The 19,065-nt window shown below is 39.3% G+C and overlaps 2 protein-coding genes across 4 annotated transcripts in view; one reads left to right on the forward strand and one right to left on the reverse strand.

Moving 5' to 3' along the window:
* INTS6 (integrator complex subunit 6) overlaps nt 1-3,992 on the forward strand; it is a 76,048-nt gene extending 72,056 nt beyond the window's left edge. For 2 of the 3 annotated variants that reach the window (XM_084643131.1, XM_084643130.1), the window contains one exon: nt 3,522-3,992. In XM_084643131.1, the coding sequence (XP_084499257.1) occupies nt 3,522-3,615 (94 nt within the window). In that variant the 3' untranslated portion in view covers nt 3,616-3,992. The remainder of the gene's footprint in view (nt 1-3,521) is intronic. The other variant, XM_084643132.1, reaches the window with a different exon arrangement.
* A 179-nt stretch (nt 3,993-4,171) lies between these two features.
* The window catches only part of SERPINE3 (serpin family E member 3), a 50,713-nt gene continuing 35,819 nt past the window's right edge, over nt 4,172-19,065 (reverse strand). The window contains exons 8-11 of the mRNA XM_084609902.1: nt 18,265-18,365; nt 12,936-13,022; nt 6,914-6,997; nt 4,172-5,412 (exon numbers count right to left, since the gene is read on the reverse strand). Of these exons, the coding sequence (XP_084466028.1) occupies nt 5,369-5,412; nt 6,914-6,997; nt 12,936-13,022; nt 18,265-18,365 (316 nt within the window). The 3' untranslated portion in view covers nt 4,172-5,368. The remainder of the gene's footprint in view (nt 5,413-6,913; nt 6,998-12,935; nt 13,023-18,264; nt 18,366-19,065) is intronic.

Raw genomic sequence — 19,065 nt, forward strand, 5'->3', positions numbered from 1 at the left:
TTATTTAAAAAGAGAGCTGAGTACTGGTTAAAAGACATACATACAGATGTGAATATAGTTCTTAGATCAGTCTCTTAGTAGAGATGATGAGTTGTAGAGTTGCAAAGAGTTCTTTCAGAATTAGTCCCTAGGTTCACAAAAAGAAAAGGAGTACTTGTGGCACCTTAGAGACTAACCAATTTATTTGAGCATGAGCTTTCGTGAGCTACAGCTCACTGTATCAGATGAAGTGAGCTGTAGCTCACGAAAGCTTATGCTCAAATAAATTGGTTAGTCTCTAAGGTGCCACAAGTACTCCTTTTCTTTTTGCGAATACAGACTAACATGGCTGTTACTCTGAAACCATAAAATTAGTATTACCTCTCATTCTCTAATAATACACGTTTACATTTCAAAGTTCTAGTCTATCTAACATGGCTGTGTTAGCTATTTATAAGGAATAGCCCTAATTACCATTTATATACTTCTCTAATATGTCTTTAAAGGTTGAATTAGGGTCATTTAGCCTACAAGTTACTTAACCCTTTCTGGCCCTGTGTCACACCTGCCCATCCTAGCTAATAGCTGTTGATGGACCTGTCCTCCATGAACTTATCTAGTTCTTTTTTGAACCGTGATAGTCTTGGCCTTCACAACATCCTCTGGCAAAAAGTTTTATAGGTTGTGCATTTGTGTGAAGAAATACTTCCTTTTGTTTTAAACCTGCTGCCTATTAATTTCATGTGGTGACCCTTAGTTCTTGTATTAGAAGGAGTAAATAACACTTTCTTATTTACTTTCTCTACACCAGTTACGATTTTATAGACTTCTATCATCTCTCTCCCCCCACCCCGCTCCCACCCCTCCAGTTGTCTCTTTTTCCAAGCTGAAAAGTCACAGGTCAGGGCAACTACATCTGATTCCCATTAGTGGTTCAGCAAGAGCACCCATTCTCAGGCTTCTGGTTCTCTACCCATTGCCTTTCTTGTGTAGAAACATGTATCTCTCTCCTTTTTGACAGGTTGAACAGTTCCCTGCCTTCACTGTTATTCCCAGCAACATAGACTTTCTAAACAGACCTGCTTGCTTTCTCTTCAGAGACTAGTAGTGTAACTGTCCACAGTTAAGCTATCTCACGGTTCTTCTAAGCAAGCATATTTGATTAAAATAAAAGCACTACGGAGAAAACAATAAAATCTACAAGCATGCTAATAAACCTACCAGAAATCACCCACCCCAACATGGGTTCTGGTAGGAATTTCCTTTAAAGCCTCACCCAATGGTTTCCCTGTGGTTTCAGTTTCATCCAGAGAAGCTGTGTAGCAAAATAAGATTTCTTTCTGTTAGCAGCCTCTCTCCTCATTTAACTCACCCCAGTGGTCTGGAAAGTGACCAGAATACAAACTGAAAATTTTCTCTAAAGTGAGACTTAAACATATAATTTTTGCCTTAAATTGATTGTTATTAAGTTGTTGTCTTACTGCTAATAATTGGTTGTTGAAAAGTTTCAGCCATGTTGGAAGAACTCTGCTGAAGGGTCGGGCTGCCCCTCTGAGGGGATCTGAGCTCCTCTGCCTGCCCCTCATGTCAAACCCAGACACATGGGAGCCTTGACTCTCTGAGGGGTCCTAACTCCTTTCCCTGCCGTGTGTGCGCGTGCGCACGTGCTGGAATTGGCGGGTGGGTAGTGCATGGTGTGGCTGCCCCCCTGGATGGGAAGCTGAGAATAGGCATGCTTGGAACATGCACCAAGCACATAGTGCTGAGACCAAGGCCAGGAGTTGGGAATAGGCATGCTCGGTGCATATCACAGACTCATAGCACTGTCACTGAAAATTGGGGACGGAAATACCTATTGAGATAAATGGAACAGTTTACATGTCTCAGAGCTTTCTTCATGGAGTGTTCTCATTCAGCGCAGAACATCTCATTGAGATGAATGGGCCACTTCACACCTGTCTGAGCTTCCTGTGCTGCAGATGGATATGTAGAGCCCCTTCCCCACACACTAGGTCCAGATTCACAGGGATTTTTTCTTTCTACTCTCTTTTCCTGCTTACAGCTGATATGGGCACTTCTCAGACACACCACCTTCCCACCCCTACAAAGCCAGGGGTGTGGAGAAGGGTGAAGCTGCTCTGTGGGGGAGGAGGGGAAAGGGCAATAGGGGAATGGGTTTCAAATCAGTAGGATGTGAGGAGCTGAGGTCAGAACAATGGTATAATGGAGGGAATGCTGGAGCAGTGGTATGAAGTCTAAGCATTATCTCAGGAAAAAGAACAGGAGGACTTGTGGCACCTTAGAGACTAACAAATTTATTTGAGCATAAGCTTTTGTGAGCTACAGCTCACTTCATCGGATGCATTCAGTGGAAAATGCATCCGATGAAGTGAGCTGTAGCTCACGAAAGCTTATGCTCAAATAAATTTGTTAGTCTCTAAGGTGCCACAAGTACTGCTTTTCTTTTTGTGAATACAGACTAACACGGCTGCTACTCTGAAACCTGTCATTATCTCAGGAGTATCTTGTGCCCTTCTAGAAAACAGAGTTCAGCAAAACTCTAACTTCTGAAAACCAAGGAATATAGAATTAATGTGCATGCCAGCAAAACCTTAACTCTGCTGCCCTGGAGCTGGTAGTAGCCAATGGGAATTATCTACATGCACACCAGGTGTAGCTGTACTGAATGTTTAGAGGATTGGTTGGTGCAGTACGGCAGAGCTTGATTGTGATGTGAGATCTAGGGACTTCTGCACCCCTCTCTTTGTCCCCCTCTGTGTGTGAATAAAGGAAAGCGGTACATGTGTACCTATTGAGATCCAATATGCTCCTTTTAGCAATGAGTTTGGAAGGTTGTGTTAGTAGCTGTGCACTAGGGTCTTACTGCTATGGGGAATGTCCACAATGAGGCAGGATACGAGTGGTCTGTGGGTTTAATGGGGGGGGTGAGTGAAAGTGTGTTAAATAGCGTCTTGTGCATAAGGGTGAAAGTGTTCGTAAAAGGGACTGAAATTGTAAAATTCAGCAGCAGGGGTATTTCTATGGAGTGGGCTTAAATATAGGTATCTCCTGTTCAGTACAGTTGTGTCCTACATTGGTCATGTGCCTATACCCCGAGCATTCTACAGTGTCTGCAAAGGCACTGTGCAGATATGTGCATTATGGATGTATTTGGTCATTGCTCAGAGTGTAGAGTTAAGGTTGCATTGGCATATATGTTAATTTTGTATTTCCTGGTTTTTAGAGGTTTGAGTTTTGCTGACTTCAACGTTCTGGAAAGGCACATGGTATCACTGGATAATCTTGACTCTGTTAATTAAGTTTTTGTCAGTGAATACATACAGGAAAGAGGGTCAGAATAAATAATTGTGCTATGACAGTAGCTTGCCAGAACTTCTACAGACAAGAGTGCATATACAGTGAACCTCTGATGTATGTAGTGAAAAGTTTTCAGAGTTAAGGTCTAGTTTTGAAAATTCCATTTCTTTACACTGTCAGTTTAATATTAACAGCATTATTTTTATACTTCCTTTTCCGTTCAGGTTTAAAAAACGAATGCTGATAGAACAGCTTGAGGGTTTTCTGGAAGAAATCCATCGCAGATCCAACCAAGTTAACCATATCAACAGCAGCTAAGAGATGTTTTACACATCGAAAAGCCACAGTAGGGCACGGCTGTATTACCTGCATTCATTTTTGACATGCACTCTTGGCTCAAGTACCCTATCTGAAAGACTAAAAGCTGCCCTCTAGTATGATGGAAAAAGTATATGTAATCTTTTTCTTCATTTGTTATTTTTGTAATGTGAAAAATGTCACTAAAAGCATTTTTATTTAACAAACTAAGAACAGAGAATTTCTTGCTTGTCATTGACGTAAATGTCACTTTCCCTCAGGTTCTATTTTCTTAACCCAACCTTCAAAACTATCATCTCTGTTAAGGTTGAACTTTGCCAAAAAAAAAAAAAAAAAAAAGGTAAAAAAGTTGCTTTGTAATTTCAAGAAAAGCACATACATTAAACAAGGTAATGTTTTGTATATACAGTTATTTTGGATATATTATTGTAAGTTGTACAAATGTATTTTGAAAAATATTTAAAAAAAGCACTTTTGTTATTCCATCAATAAAAAGCCCTCTATTTTAATCTTTGGTGGTTAGGAATGAGTACAGTTTTCACTGAAGTGGCTCATTTCTCTCCTCCCCTTTTTAGATTTACAGTTTTATTGTCAGTTTTGAGGAACCAGCTACAATTTTAAGCCTCATTGGAAATGCTGACTACTTGGTTCTCAGAATAAGATATAAATTATGAAAAGAAACTAAGAAAGCTGCCATTTGGCCACATAGTTATGGTGATAAGTTGGCATAGCATCATGTATTCTAAGTCTTATTTTTACTGAACAGCGTCACAGATCTCATGTACTGTATTCACACCAGAGAAATGGCAAAATGTGGGATTATTTAATTTTTCTTTGAGATTTAACCATCCTTCCAGTTATGCCAACCTTATCCTTTGCTCCTTAACGAGGCTGCTTGTGTACCTAACCCTCTCTCCCTTCCCAGGCCCTGCACTGTAAAGTAAAAGAGAATTTTTTTGCTGTAAAGTCTGCATTGGAAGTAATGTATGTGGTGGTACTGATTCAGTTTAGGTGAGTAGAGACACTCAGGCTATGTCTACTACAAGTGAAGGTGTGAGTGTAGCACAGGTATGCTTACCTGTGCTGTTAGCTTTAATTTAGCTCAACCAGGTGACAACAGTAGCGTAGACGTGGTGGCTCAGATTAGCAACTCGGGTACATAGAGTCCCCAGTGGGCTTGTACTCTGGTGTCCTGGTGCCAATTCCTTAACAGCCTGTCTCTCAGCTGGATTATTTCTTGGATGCACTTCAGGCTGCTTGTTTACCTCAGCACTTCAGCTTGATAATGTAACTGATTCTGGAACCTAATTCAGTTTTTAATTTTTTGTTTAAAATTTTAATTTCAGGAGCAGAAAATAAACCACCACTTGAAAAATAGCAGATAATGTAAAGCTTTGTGGTGGGTTGGTATTGCCTCCTCTCAGCTGATTCAGTCTTGTGAGCAAAGAACACAAGTAACTAATGCATTCTGTTGGTTTTAGCTAGTCTCCTGTTACCTTGTGACTCCAACCATTTTTTAAAAAGAGTAAAAGATGCTTTTATACAGCAACAAAATAAAAGCACACTACACAAAATGCAAAAGTAACACATTTTTATTTATAAGATTATTTGGTTAAACATTTATCCGCTCTTGTGGATTTTTTGCAAAATACTTTTAAGTATCCAGTTTTTAATAAATATGCATAGTGTGCGTCAATCTCACTGAAGGAAAGATGGCTGCAGAAGGAATAAGGGGAGGGTGCATTGGACACACTTATTCTGAGGGATTTGTAACTCTTCCTATAAAGAGCACTGAACCTGTGAATTAAAATAAACACTTCATTAAAATTGCACACTCAAACACTCATGGCCTAACTTGCAAAAAGTGTATACATGTAATTGTGCACCTAATTTTTACATGCAACTTGTTGGTTAACTGTCAGATGGTCACATACATGCAAATATTGGTTTTGTGGGTCCAATTGCAGTAACTCTTGCTTTTTTAAAAGTTTGTGAAACCAGTTAAGGGCCAGATTAATTTGTTAATTTGCACATTAGATTCAGTTGCTTATTAAAGTGTTGGCAGCTGAACAAGAAGCTCCCTTATCTAGTATGATTAAATCTTGGCCAAAATGAAAATGGCTTTGAACTTGACCAAATAGTAATGGGTCAGATTCATTCCTATGTATATGTACTAGAGTTACAGCAGAGATGGATTTGGCCCATTGGGTTACTGCCTCATTAGATTCATAATTCATCTATGCTTTAAATCACTTAAGATATCATCGCATTTCAGTTTATCAGCTTGTCTTTTTTTCTCTAGACAGATCTGTTCTGAAGTTGAATTTCAGAGAAGACGGTGGTGCTCTTAACTGTACCATAATTGGGTCAAGGGCTATATTTTCCGAAGTCTTTGGAAAGTGCCTAGCACATTGCAGAATATAAATATGAGGGGAGAGTTTCTGGGCTTTTGTTCTGTAGTGAGACCTAACTTGCAGGTGGTAGGAGTTTGGAGCTTGCTGCCTCCCAAATGGATAATAAACCAAACATTAAACATCACTATTTTTAATAGTAGCTTTATTTACTCTTTTCCCCTCCCCAAAGACAGACTTCTACCAAAAACAAATGTACATTTTTACACTTTTTTATGATAAATAGAAGAAAAAAATGTGATTTGCAATACTATATGACTGTTTCTGGTGCTATTCTGATTAGAATGCTGTCTGTGGTTTCTTTCTTGCTCTACTTGATTTCTCTAAATTTGTATTTTACAGTCCAATTTTCATCCTATTAATGTTGAGTATAGTTGAGCATAGTTGAGTATAGTAAGTTTTATTTTTTTTTGTTCAATTTGCTCACTAAAGACACTTCTAATACTTACAAGTGGCAACTTTCTTGCTTGTCTCGGCAAGACACAAAGCAGTGGCAGGACAGATTAGGCCCCATGCCTCTCCAGATCAGGAGATGCTTAGATTTGAGTCATAGAGGCAGGACAGGGGAGGAGAAACTTGTACTGCCCCTGCATGTGCTTTACCTTTCCATTCTTTGGATAAATGGATGTTAGTCCCCAGGGCCATCAGAGTGCCTTTGGTTACTAAATTTATGCTGAAGAACAGTCTAACTGAATTCCCATGATTGTCAATTTTTCTGCTTCCACTGTTTATAGTTGAAAATTTATTCTACAGATTGTTTTTAAAGGAGTTTTATGGAAATTGAAGTCATTTTAGAGAATAGCTCCTTATTTATTTATGGGACACACTCATAAGATTTTTTTACTGTTAGGTGAGTGACTCCTATACTGAATAAATGAATTGTGTACCTGTATTGGCGTGCCTTAGGAAAAAGATGAAAGGTCTGTCTGCTTTGAAAATAGGAGTTCGAGATCTTTTTAGTAGCACCATAGCTGCCATGCAAGAGAGAGAACATTCACGTGTCAGTTTCAGTTTTGCCTTCTCTTCTATAGAGCACCCTCAAAAAACTCAGGTTTTTACTACCCTAACCATCAAATTATTCATCTGCCCTTACTGTGATAAAAATAAATGTAATGTTTAATTAACCAGCAGAAAAAAATCACCCCAGGTGAACAAGCAAGTAAAAGTTTGCAAGGATGAATTACACAGGTAATGTAGTGCTGTCTACTCACTGAGTAATTACTCCTGCTTGCCTTTGAGTTTTAAGACTCACCACTGATATTTTTTTGTTGCTAGTACTAACACCCGGTCAAGACACTACTGCACCACTTGCCCTGTTCATAACCATGTGTGCATAGAGATAGAGTTTACGGTAAGTTGACAAATGATGCAAATTCTCCCCTTTTTGCAGATGGAAAACACAGGCACACAGAGATGAAGTGATCTGCCCAAGATCACACTGGAAACTTATGGCAGACCCCTCTGAATTGAACCCTAGTATCCTGAATCCCAGTGCCGTCCCTGAACTATAAGACTGCTTCCACTCTGCAGTTATTTTGTTACTATCTATTTAACTTACATTTTTAAAGTTATAAAAACCCTGTTTAAATATAATTGATACGGCTGTCAATTAATCGCAGTTAACTCACACGATTAACGAAAAAATTAATCACGATTAATCGCACTGTTAATAGAATACCAACTGAAATTTATTAAATATTTTTGGATGTTTTTCTATATTTTCAAATATACAGTACTCACTTTATTTTTATTACAAATATATTCACTGTAAAAATTATAAAAGAAATAGTATTTTTCAATTCACCTCATACACGTAGTGCAATATCTTTATTGTGAAAGTGTAACTTACAAATGTAGATTTTTTTTGTTACATAACTGCACTCCAAAAAAAAAAAAAAAATTTAGAGCCTACAAGTCCACTCAGGTCCTACTTCTTATTCTGCCAATCACTAAAACAAACAAGTTTGTTTACATTTACGGGAGATACTGCTGCCTGCTTCTATTTACAATGTCACATGAAAGTGAGAACAGGTGTTCACATGGCACTTTTATAACTGACGTTGCAAGGTATTTACGTTCCAGATATTCTAAACATTTGTATGTCCCTTCATGCTTCAGCCACCATTCCAGAGGACATGCTTTCATTCTGATGATGCTTGTTAAAAAAATAATGCATTAATTAAATTTGTGACTGAACTCCTTGAGGGAGAATTGCATGTCTCCTGTTCTGTTTTACCCACTTTCGGCCATATATTTCATGTTATAGCAGTCTCGGATAATGACCCAGAACATGTTCGTTTTAATAACGCTGTCACTGCAGATTTGACAAAATGCAAAGAAGGTACTAATGTGAGATTTCTAAAAATAGCTACGGCACTTGACCCAAGGTTTAAGAATCTGAAGTGCCGTCCAAAATCTGAGAGGGATGAGGTGTGGAGCATGCTTTCAGAAGTCTTAAAAGAGCAACACTCAGATGGGGAAACTACAGAACCCAAAACACCAAAAAAGAAAACCTGCTTGTGGCATCTGACTGAGATGATGAAAATGAACATGCGTTGGTCCGCTCTGCTTTGGATTGTTGTTGAGCAGAACCCATCATCAGCATGGACACATGTCCTCTGGAATGGTGTTGAAGCATGAAGGGACATATGAATTTTTAGCACATCTGGCATGTAACTATCTTGCGTCACTGGCTACAACAGTGCCATGTGAAAGCCTGTTCTCACTTTCAGGTGACATTGCAAACAAGAAGCGGGCAGCATTATCTCCTGCAAATTGTAACCGAACTTGTTTGTTTGAGTGATTGGCTGAAGTAGGACTGAGTGGACTTGTAGGCTCTAAATTAGGGGTGGGCAAACTACAGCCCAGGGGCCGTATGCAGCCCTTCAGACATTTTAATCCGGCCCTTGAGCTCCTGCTGGCGAGCGGGGTTGGGGGCTTGCCCAGTCCACATGTGTCATGGCTCCGCGTAGCTCCCAGAAGCAGGGGCATGTCCCCGCTCTGGCTCCTATGCGTAGGGGGGGCAGCCAGGGGGCTCTGCATGCTGCCCCTGCCCCAGGCACCACCCCACAGCTCCCATTGGCTGGGAACTATGGCCAATGGGAGCTGCAGGGGTGGCGCCTGTAGACGGGGCAACATGCAGAGCTACATGGCTGTGCCTCTGCCTAGGAGCCAGAGTGGGGAAATGGCGCTGCTTCCAGGAGCTGCTTCAGGTAAGCGCCACCCGGAGCCTACACCCTTGATCCCCTTCTGTCCCCCAAGTCCCTGCTCCAGCCCTGATCCCCCTCCTGCCCTCCTAACCCCTTGGTCCCAGCTTGGAGCACTCTCCTGCACCCCCAACTCCTCAGCTACACCCCAGAGCCCACACCCCTCAGCCAGAGCCCACACTTCCCCCTCATACCCTAACCCCCTGTCCCACCCCAGAGTCCCCTCCTGCACCCTGAACTCCTCATTTCCGGCCCCACCCCAGAGCCTGCACCCCCAGCCGGAGTTCGGACCCCTAACCCCCAATTTTGTGAGCATTCATGGCTCACCATACAATTTCCATACCCAGATGTGGTTCTCTGGCTAAAAAGTTTGCCCACCCCTGCTCTAAAGTTTTACATTGTTTTATTTTTTGAATGGACCTATTTTTTTGTACATAATTCTACACTTCTTTCAACTTTCATGATAAAGAGATTGCACTACAGTACTGTACTTGAAATGGGGGAATTGAAAAATACTATTTCGGTTTTTTTACAGTGCAAATATTTGTAATAAAAATAAATATAAAGTGAGCACTGTGCACTTTGTTCTGTTTCTGTTGTAATTTAAATCAATATATTTGAAAATGTAGAAAACTCCCCAAAATATTTAAATAAATGGTATCCTATTATTAACAGCCTGATTAATTGTGATCAATTTTTTTAATCGCTTGAGAGCCCTAATAATTTCCCAAATACATTTCTAGGTAGCTACGTAGTGTAATTAATACACTGACCAAAAAAATTAACACATTTGTAGGCTTTTTAGGATAAAACCATTTGCCAAAAATAATTTTAATCCAAGATATATATTAAAAATATGTAACAAATCTAGTTTGATTAGAATGATTTCCTTCTGTCTCCCAATCTAATTATTTCCAAATTTTTCTTTTCAATAAAATGTATGACTAGATTTTCCAGATTTTTAAGTAACCAAATCTTGTACAATTGCATGTAGCTATAAACATGTTAAAACCAGCCGTGACTGCTCTAGCAGTGGAGTACAGGAGGAAGAGAAGAGAACACCTTGGTGGCTAAAGAGAAAGTTAACCAGGTAGAAGACAGAGTGATAGTGTTTTTGCCACTGTTCTTTTCTATCAAGCTGACCACATTTGGGATTGGAGAGAGAGTGTGTGTGTAGAGGAAAGCAGATGGCACTACCCTGAATATGTGCAGTGCTAAGCTGACAAATATTCTGGTCCTGGCCCTATTGCTCTCTTTGCAGCCTCCACATTTGAAAAATCAAATGCACAGCTACAACATGCGGAATAATTGGGTAGGTAATAGTATTGCTGAACAAGATCTGAGGGTTATAATTCATGACAAATTGGATGAGAGTCAGCAATGTTATGCAGCTGCAGAAAAGGCTAATATTCTGGTGTGTAGTAACTGGAATGTTGTATGTAAGATATAAGAAGTAATTGGCACTGGTGAGGCCTTAACTGGAGTACTGCATCCCATTCTAGGCACTGCACTTGAGGCTATATGGGGGCAAACGGCAGAGAGTCGAGGAGAGCAACAAAAATATTAAAAGATTTAGAAAATGTGACTTTTGAAGATAAGTTTAAAAAAGGGGGGGGCACATGTAGTCTTGAGAAAAGACTGAGGGGGACCTGATAAATCTTCAAGTATGTTAAGGGCTGTTATTAAGAGGACAATGATCAGTTGTTCTCCATGTTCACTGAATGTAGGATAAAAAGTAATGGACTTAATCTGCAGTAAAGGAGATTTAGGTTAGATATTAGGAAATACTTTCTAACTTTAAGGGTAGTTAAACCCTGGAATAAGCTTCCAAAGGAGGTTTTGGACTCGCCATCATTAGAGGTTTTAAAAATCCAGGCTGGCCAAGTTCCTGTCAAGGGATGGTGTAAGTATACCTGGTCGTGCCACAGTGCAGGGGGGTGAATTTGATGACTTCTTGAGGTCCCTCCAGCCCTACATTTCTAGGATTCTATGACAGATTACCTTCCTATTTTTCCAGCCTTTCCTGAACCCAATCTCTATTTCTGAAAAGCAGTTCTTTTCAGTGGGCTGCCTCCTGCTGAAATTAATGGGACTGCCGTCATTGACTTCAGTGGGACTAGGACTGGGTGCTATTTCTGCTGATTGCAGTTATACTTAGTCTTTGATATGTAAACATTATAAGTATAAGATGACTTGAATCTTCTATAGAGGATTTTATTGGAAACATTACAGGTGTGTTAGTTTACCAATAAGGATGAGAATTTAAGTCAAGGAACTCAAAATCTTTTTCTCCACAGCAAAGTTAATTATATAGTGTGCATACAGACACTAGCATCAAGGTAATCCTACTACAGACCTATTGAGCCAGATCCTTAAGCGTGGTTGAGCAATGCTTAGCACTAGACACAAGGGGCGTAGACTGGAAACACACGTCTTAAAGCAGCCTTTATGCTCCCCTCATTTCCATAGCAGCTGGGGACCAAATTAGTCCCTCCACAAGATGAAGCACCTTCAGAGTATTCTAGCCCAGGATTAAAAAGCTGCAGCATGTTCCAGGTATTCTACCAACACATCCCCTGAGTTGGGATAGACAGCAGCGAGTGGCATAGACATGAATGTGCCATCTCTATGCCACCTGGATATTCCCATATGCAAGGAGATGCCGTGGTAGGGCTTTTGTGGCAAAAAGAGAATGGAGCAGGAATTGAGGACAATTAACTTTTGAATCTCACTATTTTAAAATTTTCGACATTCAGATAATAATGTAAGGTTTTCTATTTACATGTCAATAGTTTTTCATATTTATGTCTTACCAAAAAAAAGCCATTAATTTAAACCACAATCTTTGCTGGAAGGTGGGATTTTGCATAGAAAACATTTTCCTTTTAATGTAAAATTCCATCTGCCCCCAGAAACTGTTGCACATGGGAAATGCGACTCCAAATCAAATGAGAAACTAAATCTGCAAAGCGTGCACAAAGATGAAACTTCAAATCCTTAACTTTAACATTATTGTTGTATTTTCCTCAAAACACTGGCTCTATAAGCCAAACGTGGAAGGTCAGTTGCCAAGGGCATCATCTCAGAAAAATTGGGAGAGAGTGACAATGTACCAGCACATGGAACAGTATACATGATTATATTACATCCTGCAAAGTTGCGGGGAGGGTGGGGAGTGGAAGGCCTAATGGAATCTATCCACCTATTAAAAATAGGGGTGGAGGAGGCACTAACGGTCCTCCTTGCCCCACAGCAAATGACACCTGTGTCAATTGTCTTTCAGTGCAGTTACTTGAGCATAATAGAAGGTTTGAATTAAAAAAAGATGTTTTTGGGTGCTGGTAGTTCTTCAACGCTTGCTAATCTGAAAAATAGATAGTTTGAGGAAAACCCAACCATCCCCTGTTGCCAGACTAAACTTGAAAAGGAAAATGTTTTAAAGTTCTGAGCAACTGAAAATAGGAGGTAGAATGGAAATGGTTTCTTAAATGTGGGCCTGATTCATCAAAGCACATAGGGGTATTTTTATCTTTGGAGTTAATGGGGCTTCAATAAAGCACATTCTTGTGTGCCTTGCTGAATAGGGATGGGTTTAAGCATGTGTAAATTCCTTGTTATAATTAAAGGCCCTGATTTAACATTTGTTACTGCTATGATATGGCTCAGATGCAGAATATTACTGAAGTTTGTATGTCTGATTTACCTGTAGCTCCTGATGCTTTCGCTCCTTCTTCTGTCACTTCAATCTTTGCTCTATGAATAGCTTCTGAAATGTAAAGCCCGCCTTGCTCTAACAAACCAACCAAAAGTAAGTATTAAGTTATTTGTTTCATTGTAAAATCAACACAACCCAGTTTAAAAAAAAATTGAGACACTTTTATCTTATACTGCTTCTCATTCCCATAGTATCTGAACTCCTAAAATCCTATAGATACCAGGTTAGGTAGGACAGTTTTTGTTTGAATTATTAAATTCAGAGATGAATTTAGACCAGTTAGTTAATTCCTCTTGCCTAGGTCTGATGGGATGTATTGGCTATTAAAGAGAGAACAGATAATGCATTTTATCTTAACCAAAAATGATGTCTGTAAATAGAATTTTCAAAGACAATTTCTGAATAACGATCAAAATAAACACCTCTCCATTCCTGTCAAAACCCTTTAACCTATGTAGTTCATTGGTGACTTCTTAGGGCATTCATAATTTACAGAATGACTGCAGTTACAATTTTTAATATGCTTTTACCAGCACTATGTTCACAGTGCGATCAGTTTGTGAAGTTACTAATTGCAGGTATTGTTTCTAACGCTGCTAGACAAACAGCAGCACACATCAGAATGTTTCCAACAAATGGCACTTATTTCTGCTGCTCTCTACCAAAAATGAATGCTGGTTGTAAACCACTGCAATCCCTCCTTTAATCTTTTCTCCAGTTTAATTTTAATTATTGTAAACTATATACAAAATGCCATTAACTAAAAAAAAGTTCAATTACTTTGTAAAATTAGCCCAATTTTTATGGAATGGTTAGTTTTCCAAGTATTTTACTGTAATAATGTAAAGTAATAACCTGCTGACTACAACCTACATAGTAGGTACAGCCTTTCCTTTTGTCACAGATGTCTTTCACCAAACTCTTCCCTCCATGATGTTAAAATACATTTTCTTAAAAAAGATGGTGGAGAAACTTTCACACATGGTGGGATTGGGTTTTACTCTGCTTGTCTGTTTACAGTGTAAATGTGTTGAAGGTAGGTGGTCTGGAGGAATGAGCATGGGCTTGGGCATTGGAAGAGTGTGACTTCTAATCCTGACTCTGTCACTGTGTAGCATTGGGCAAGTCATTTTGTGGGCCTGTGCCTCTGTCTCCCCATCTGCACAGTGGGGCTAGTATGACTTACCTTACAAAGGGGGTTTGGGGGTTAATCAGTTGTTAATATTTTGCTATATAAATACTAAGTAAAGCAATCACTTGTCATTTGGGAGGCAGTGGTATAGTGGTTAGCGAGAACAGGCCACAGAAGCATAACATCTGGGTTCTGTTCCCCTGCCTATCGCTGGCTTGCTGTGTGACCTTAGACAAGTCACTTGACTTTCCTCATGCCTCCATTTTCCCCCTATGTGAAACGGCAATAATAATGTTTTCCCAGCTTTTTGAGGCATGGTTTGAAGTTCTTCTATATAACACTACTACCAATATAAATGATCTACAGTAGAACCTCAGAGTTACAAACACCTCGGGAAAGGAGCTTGTTCATCACTCTGAAATGTTTCTAACTCTAAAGAAAACATTATTGTTCTTCCAGAAGTTTACAACTGAACATTGACTTAATACAGCTTTGAAATGTTACTGTGCAGAAGAAAAATGCTGCTTTCCCTTTTATTTTTTGAGTACTTTACATTTAACACAATACTGTACTGCACATGCTTTTTTTTTTTGGTCTCTGCTGCTGCCTGATTGCCTACTTCCAGTTCCAAATGAGGTGTGTGGTTGACTGCTCAGTTCGTAACTCTGGTGTTCAGAACCCTGAGGTTCTACTGTATTTATTACTGTTTGAAACACATTCTTCATACTCAAAGACAAGTTATTGGCTCAGTGCCAGAGTAATGAGGTGAATTTATATGGCCTGTGATACACAGAAGGTTAGACTAGATAATCTAATGGTCTCTCCTGGGTTTACAATCTGTGAACGTTATTAAAGGTGAATTGATCCATATAGTGTTTTTCAGCAGCCTCACCAGTATTACAAACGCGGAATAGCTGATAAAGCCTGTATCTCCACAGACAGCTCATTGATTGGACAGTTCTAAACGTTTGTGGTTGTCAAAACCTGAAAGTGCAATAGCTATAAAAAGATTATATCCTTATTTAACTTAAGTATAGGTCAAGTAACACATGACCATAGGGCAGAAGTTCCACATAAAACTCTAGGTCTGGTTAGGGCTGTGCTGCAATTCTGTTGCTGTATCATCTGCATCAAGCTATTTTACCATGTATAAATAAGCACATCAAAATTGATTTAAAACCAAATAGAACCAAAATATGTCTCTGTACAACAATTAAGAGAGAACATCTGCAGGAAAATTTCATTGTCATGATTGCTAAAGAATTTTTTTTCACTTTAGTAGCAACTACGGAGGAGAACCTAGTCTAAAAGTTATCTGCCTACCTTATAGAGAACTAACTGCTAGTACGAACATCAGAAAGCTAGTAAGCATAGAAGACTGATTTCTGTCCCCCTGTCTGCCAGTGGTATGCTGTGTGACCTTGAACAACTCACTTAACCTTTCTTGTATCATTCACACAGAGAACTTTTTGACATCTAGTATTAGCTGAAAGATGCAACCAACCTACTATTGTCTGGTCATCAATTTTAAGAATGTTTTTTTAAAGGTATTGGGCCAAATCCTGTCAGTGTGCAAATCTGGAGTAACTCCAGAGATGTGTAATGAATGGAGTTTCCACAAAGTTATACTGATATAACAGATCTGAATCTGGCCCCTATTCTCTGAATAATCATTTTGCGTACGTGCAAGGTAATGGGAATCAGGCCCACTGTCTTCCTAGAGAGGAACTGCACTGCAATGCATCTTAAAAGCATGGGATGAAGTTTAAGGAATAAGATAACATTCAGTCTGTTTGCTTCCTTCCTGTTCTTTCATCTTCATGTACCCACCATGTAGACAGCACCTGGTTAAAACTTCAGAGAGGAACCATCCAGAGACTCCAGCTGGCAGGAGCAGGAACAGCCACTGCAGGGACCTTCAGACATTCGCCATACTTTCTACAGGTTTGACTGGACTTTCTCTGCCCAGTGCTCAATGGCTGTTTGCTCTAATCCTCCTCCTACCCATCCCTCACTTCACGCCTGCCCCTCTTACTCCTTTCTCTCCTGCCCTATCCCCTTCATCTACCTTCCCTTCAAAGTACCCTTTCCCTTCACTTTTCTTTCCACTTAGCTTATCCCTTCCTAACTAACCCTCTTCTCCCTCCCCACCAAAAAACAGTGGAACTAAGTACTGTTTTTGACAATCACATTGTTCACTCTGCTTGTATATTCTACCCGCTCCCCCACCCTGTGTCTATCTTGTCCAGTTAGACTTTGTCTTCAGGGCATGGACACTGCTACTCAGTGTTTATACAGCATCTGGCACAATAGGCCCCATTCTTGGTCAGTCCTTAGGCAATACTGTAATAAACATGATTAATAACGCTGAATTAAATGCTGAGTTCTATTGGTAAGTGACCAACCAGTGGTTTGATTGTTCTTTCACTAATTCTAGTAATCAGTAAGATTTCTCGGTATGAATGGCAACTACCGAGTGTATTGGGAACAACGAACTAATGTTGGATCAACTAAGCGATCCAAAGAAACTCCCACAAAAACATGTTGAGCAGGAAGAATCACTGGTAAAACAAAATAGAACTCTGAGAAAAGTGACACTTTGTAAGATTGCTGAGGATAGTTCTATAAAACCCCAACAGTAGCTCCCCCATTCAATATTGATTATTATGGGTAATAGTCAGTTGCACTGCTTTTCTCCTTTGTGCCTGAGCCTGTGGGTCAACTCAGAATTATACCGGAGTGGGGGGAAGGGAAGGACAGGGAAAATAAAAGGAGTACTTGTGGCACCTTAGAGACTAACAAACTTATTTGAGCATAAGCTTTTGTGAGCTACAGCTCACTTCATCGGATGCGTTTGCATCCGATGAAGTGAGCTGTGGCTCATGAAAGCTTATGCTCAAATAAACTCTGTTAGTCTCTAAGGTGCCACAGGTACTCCTTTTCTTTTTGCGAATACAGATTAACACGGCTGCTACTCTGAAACCAGGGAAAATAGACACCCTTAAATAATAGGTAAAATTTGAGAAGAAGTGCCACTCAAATTTGTCTTAATCAAAAAGCACAATGGGAATAAGTCATAAACAGTATAGAAGAAGCTCCCCAGTATGCTTTGATCCATTGTATTTCATCCTCCTTAAGCACTCATCCTATCTAAATAGCTGTTGTACATATTTATAATGTGAACCATCAGTGAATTTTAGTCAGCATATTAACACCTCATTTCTAATTAACAAGGCATTCTGTGCAATTAGTGATCATATTATAATGAACACATACTCAAATTTAATAGGGGGTAGAAAACAAAATCTTTGCCCTGAGCTTTGTCCCATGGGAGAAGCAAACTTCCATCAGGAACATCCTCTAAAGCATTTTCCACTGTACCAGAAGATGTTCTTTTGGCTATGCCTCCATTTAATGACAATCACACACTGACGAGAATCATATTAGAAAGGCTGAGAGTCTCACCATAAAATCTCCATTTAAGAGTCTTTGAATGCAAGTGCCCAAATTGGAATTGTTTACCTTGCTGGAAGTGATATGTGTTAGTCAAAGTACATGGACAGTTACAGAGTCTTTTAATATTAAATCAGGATAAAACTTTCTAGTGAGTAGAATAACATCAGGTTTTTTGAGACATGGTAGTTAGTCAGTTTCTATCTTAACAACATGTGGTCATGGGATATTGTGGGCTGGGTATTATGATGTTGATTGTTGGCTTGCGGAACAGAAACAAAGGGAGATTACAGGCATGTGTAAAGGTTGTTTGCGTGACGTCGGGACTCAGAATAAAGAGGCCTGTGGTTGTTACACCAATGTCACTGACTATGGAATGGCTATTTAGAACCAGTAATAAATGCTTGATCTGCAGTGATCCTTGTAGACTTCAGCCGGCACCTAAGCAAACACATTCCAGCAGTGTTCTGTCTCACTGGCTTTAATCTCTAAAAATCTTTCCCCACCACCAAATTTTGCTTAACCTAAAATGCAGTAGTTTGAAAGAAATTTCAATTCTACAGTAGTTAAATAGAATCTGGATTGTGTTTTTAATTTTCTTGGAGCCAGAAGTAATTAATTAATTAATACAGAAGGATCGGCTCTCTAGAATCAGTCAAACAAATATCATGTAAACCTCTACAATACATCTATACACTGAGTGATCATTTCCTATATAGGGAATAATCTTACCTGAAATACCTTTAAAATCAGCCTCAGTTGGATCAAACATGTCTGTAATTCCCAAGGCAGGTAAAACCATTTTTAAGTCAAAGTGACTTTGAATTCTGAATCTAAAATGAACACAGTAGATTTCATTTAAATATATATGTGAATTTTGCATTTGCCCCCATTTGTGCTTTCTATTTTAAAAAATTGTCATAAATTTGGTTGTAGGTAGGAATGCATCTGCAAAACATCAGCTGGGAAAAAGAACATCAATGCACAAAACATTTTTCAGTGTTTCATTAGCATGGGGAATGTATTTCTGGAGGTATGTAATAAAGTTTTTCTGTGCTGATTGATGTGCTAAGTACATCCAGGAAACGCCCTCCCTCTTTTGCACCCAGGTGGTACATCCTATCATTCTATTTGTTTGAAAAATGCTGTGGGGTCATGTGCAAATTTTGGCAATAGTGAAGGGCTGGAGTGATGGAGAGTGTGCACTTGCCCTGTACACAGAAGAAATGCAGTGATTGGTGAGAGTTGCTGGAGCTCCATTTAATATCGCTAATATTAAAAATACATTGTAAAGTACGTTAAAATATTTAAACAACTCTTTTTAGAAGTTTTCTTTACGAAGCAAAAAAGCAAGAATGGGCACAAATAATTTTCTTCCCTTTGTACATTTTTAAAGCATTATTGTACCCCAAATAAACTTCTTACATATAAATAGGACTTGTAGAATCAAATTCAGGTTGTTTTTTAAATAATGGTTCAGTTATAGTACATAACAGCTGTTCTCAAACTACCCAAAGTGGTTTGCAAACCCTT

The sequence above is a fragment of the Lepidochelys olivacea genome (genome assembly GCF_965140295.1).
Source record: "Lepidochelys olivacea isolate rLepOli2 genome assembly, chromosome: 1".
NCBI lineage: Eukaryota > Metazoa > Chordata > Testudines > Cheloniidae > Lepidochelys > Lepidochelys olivacea.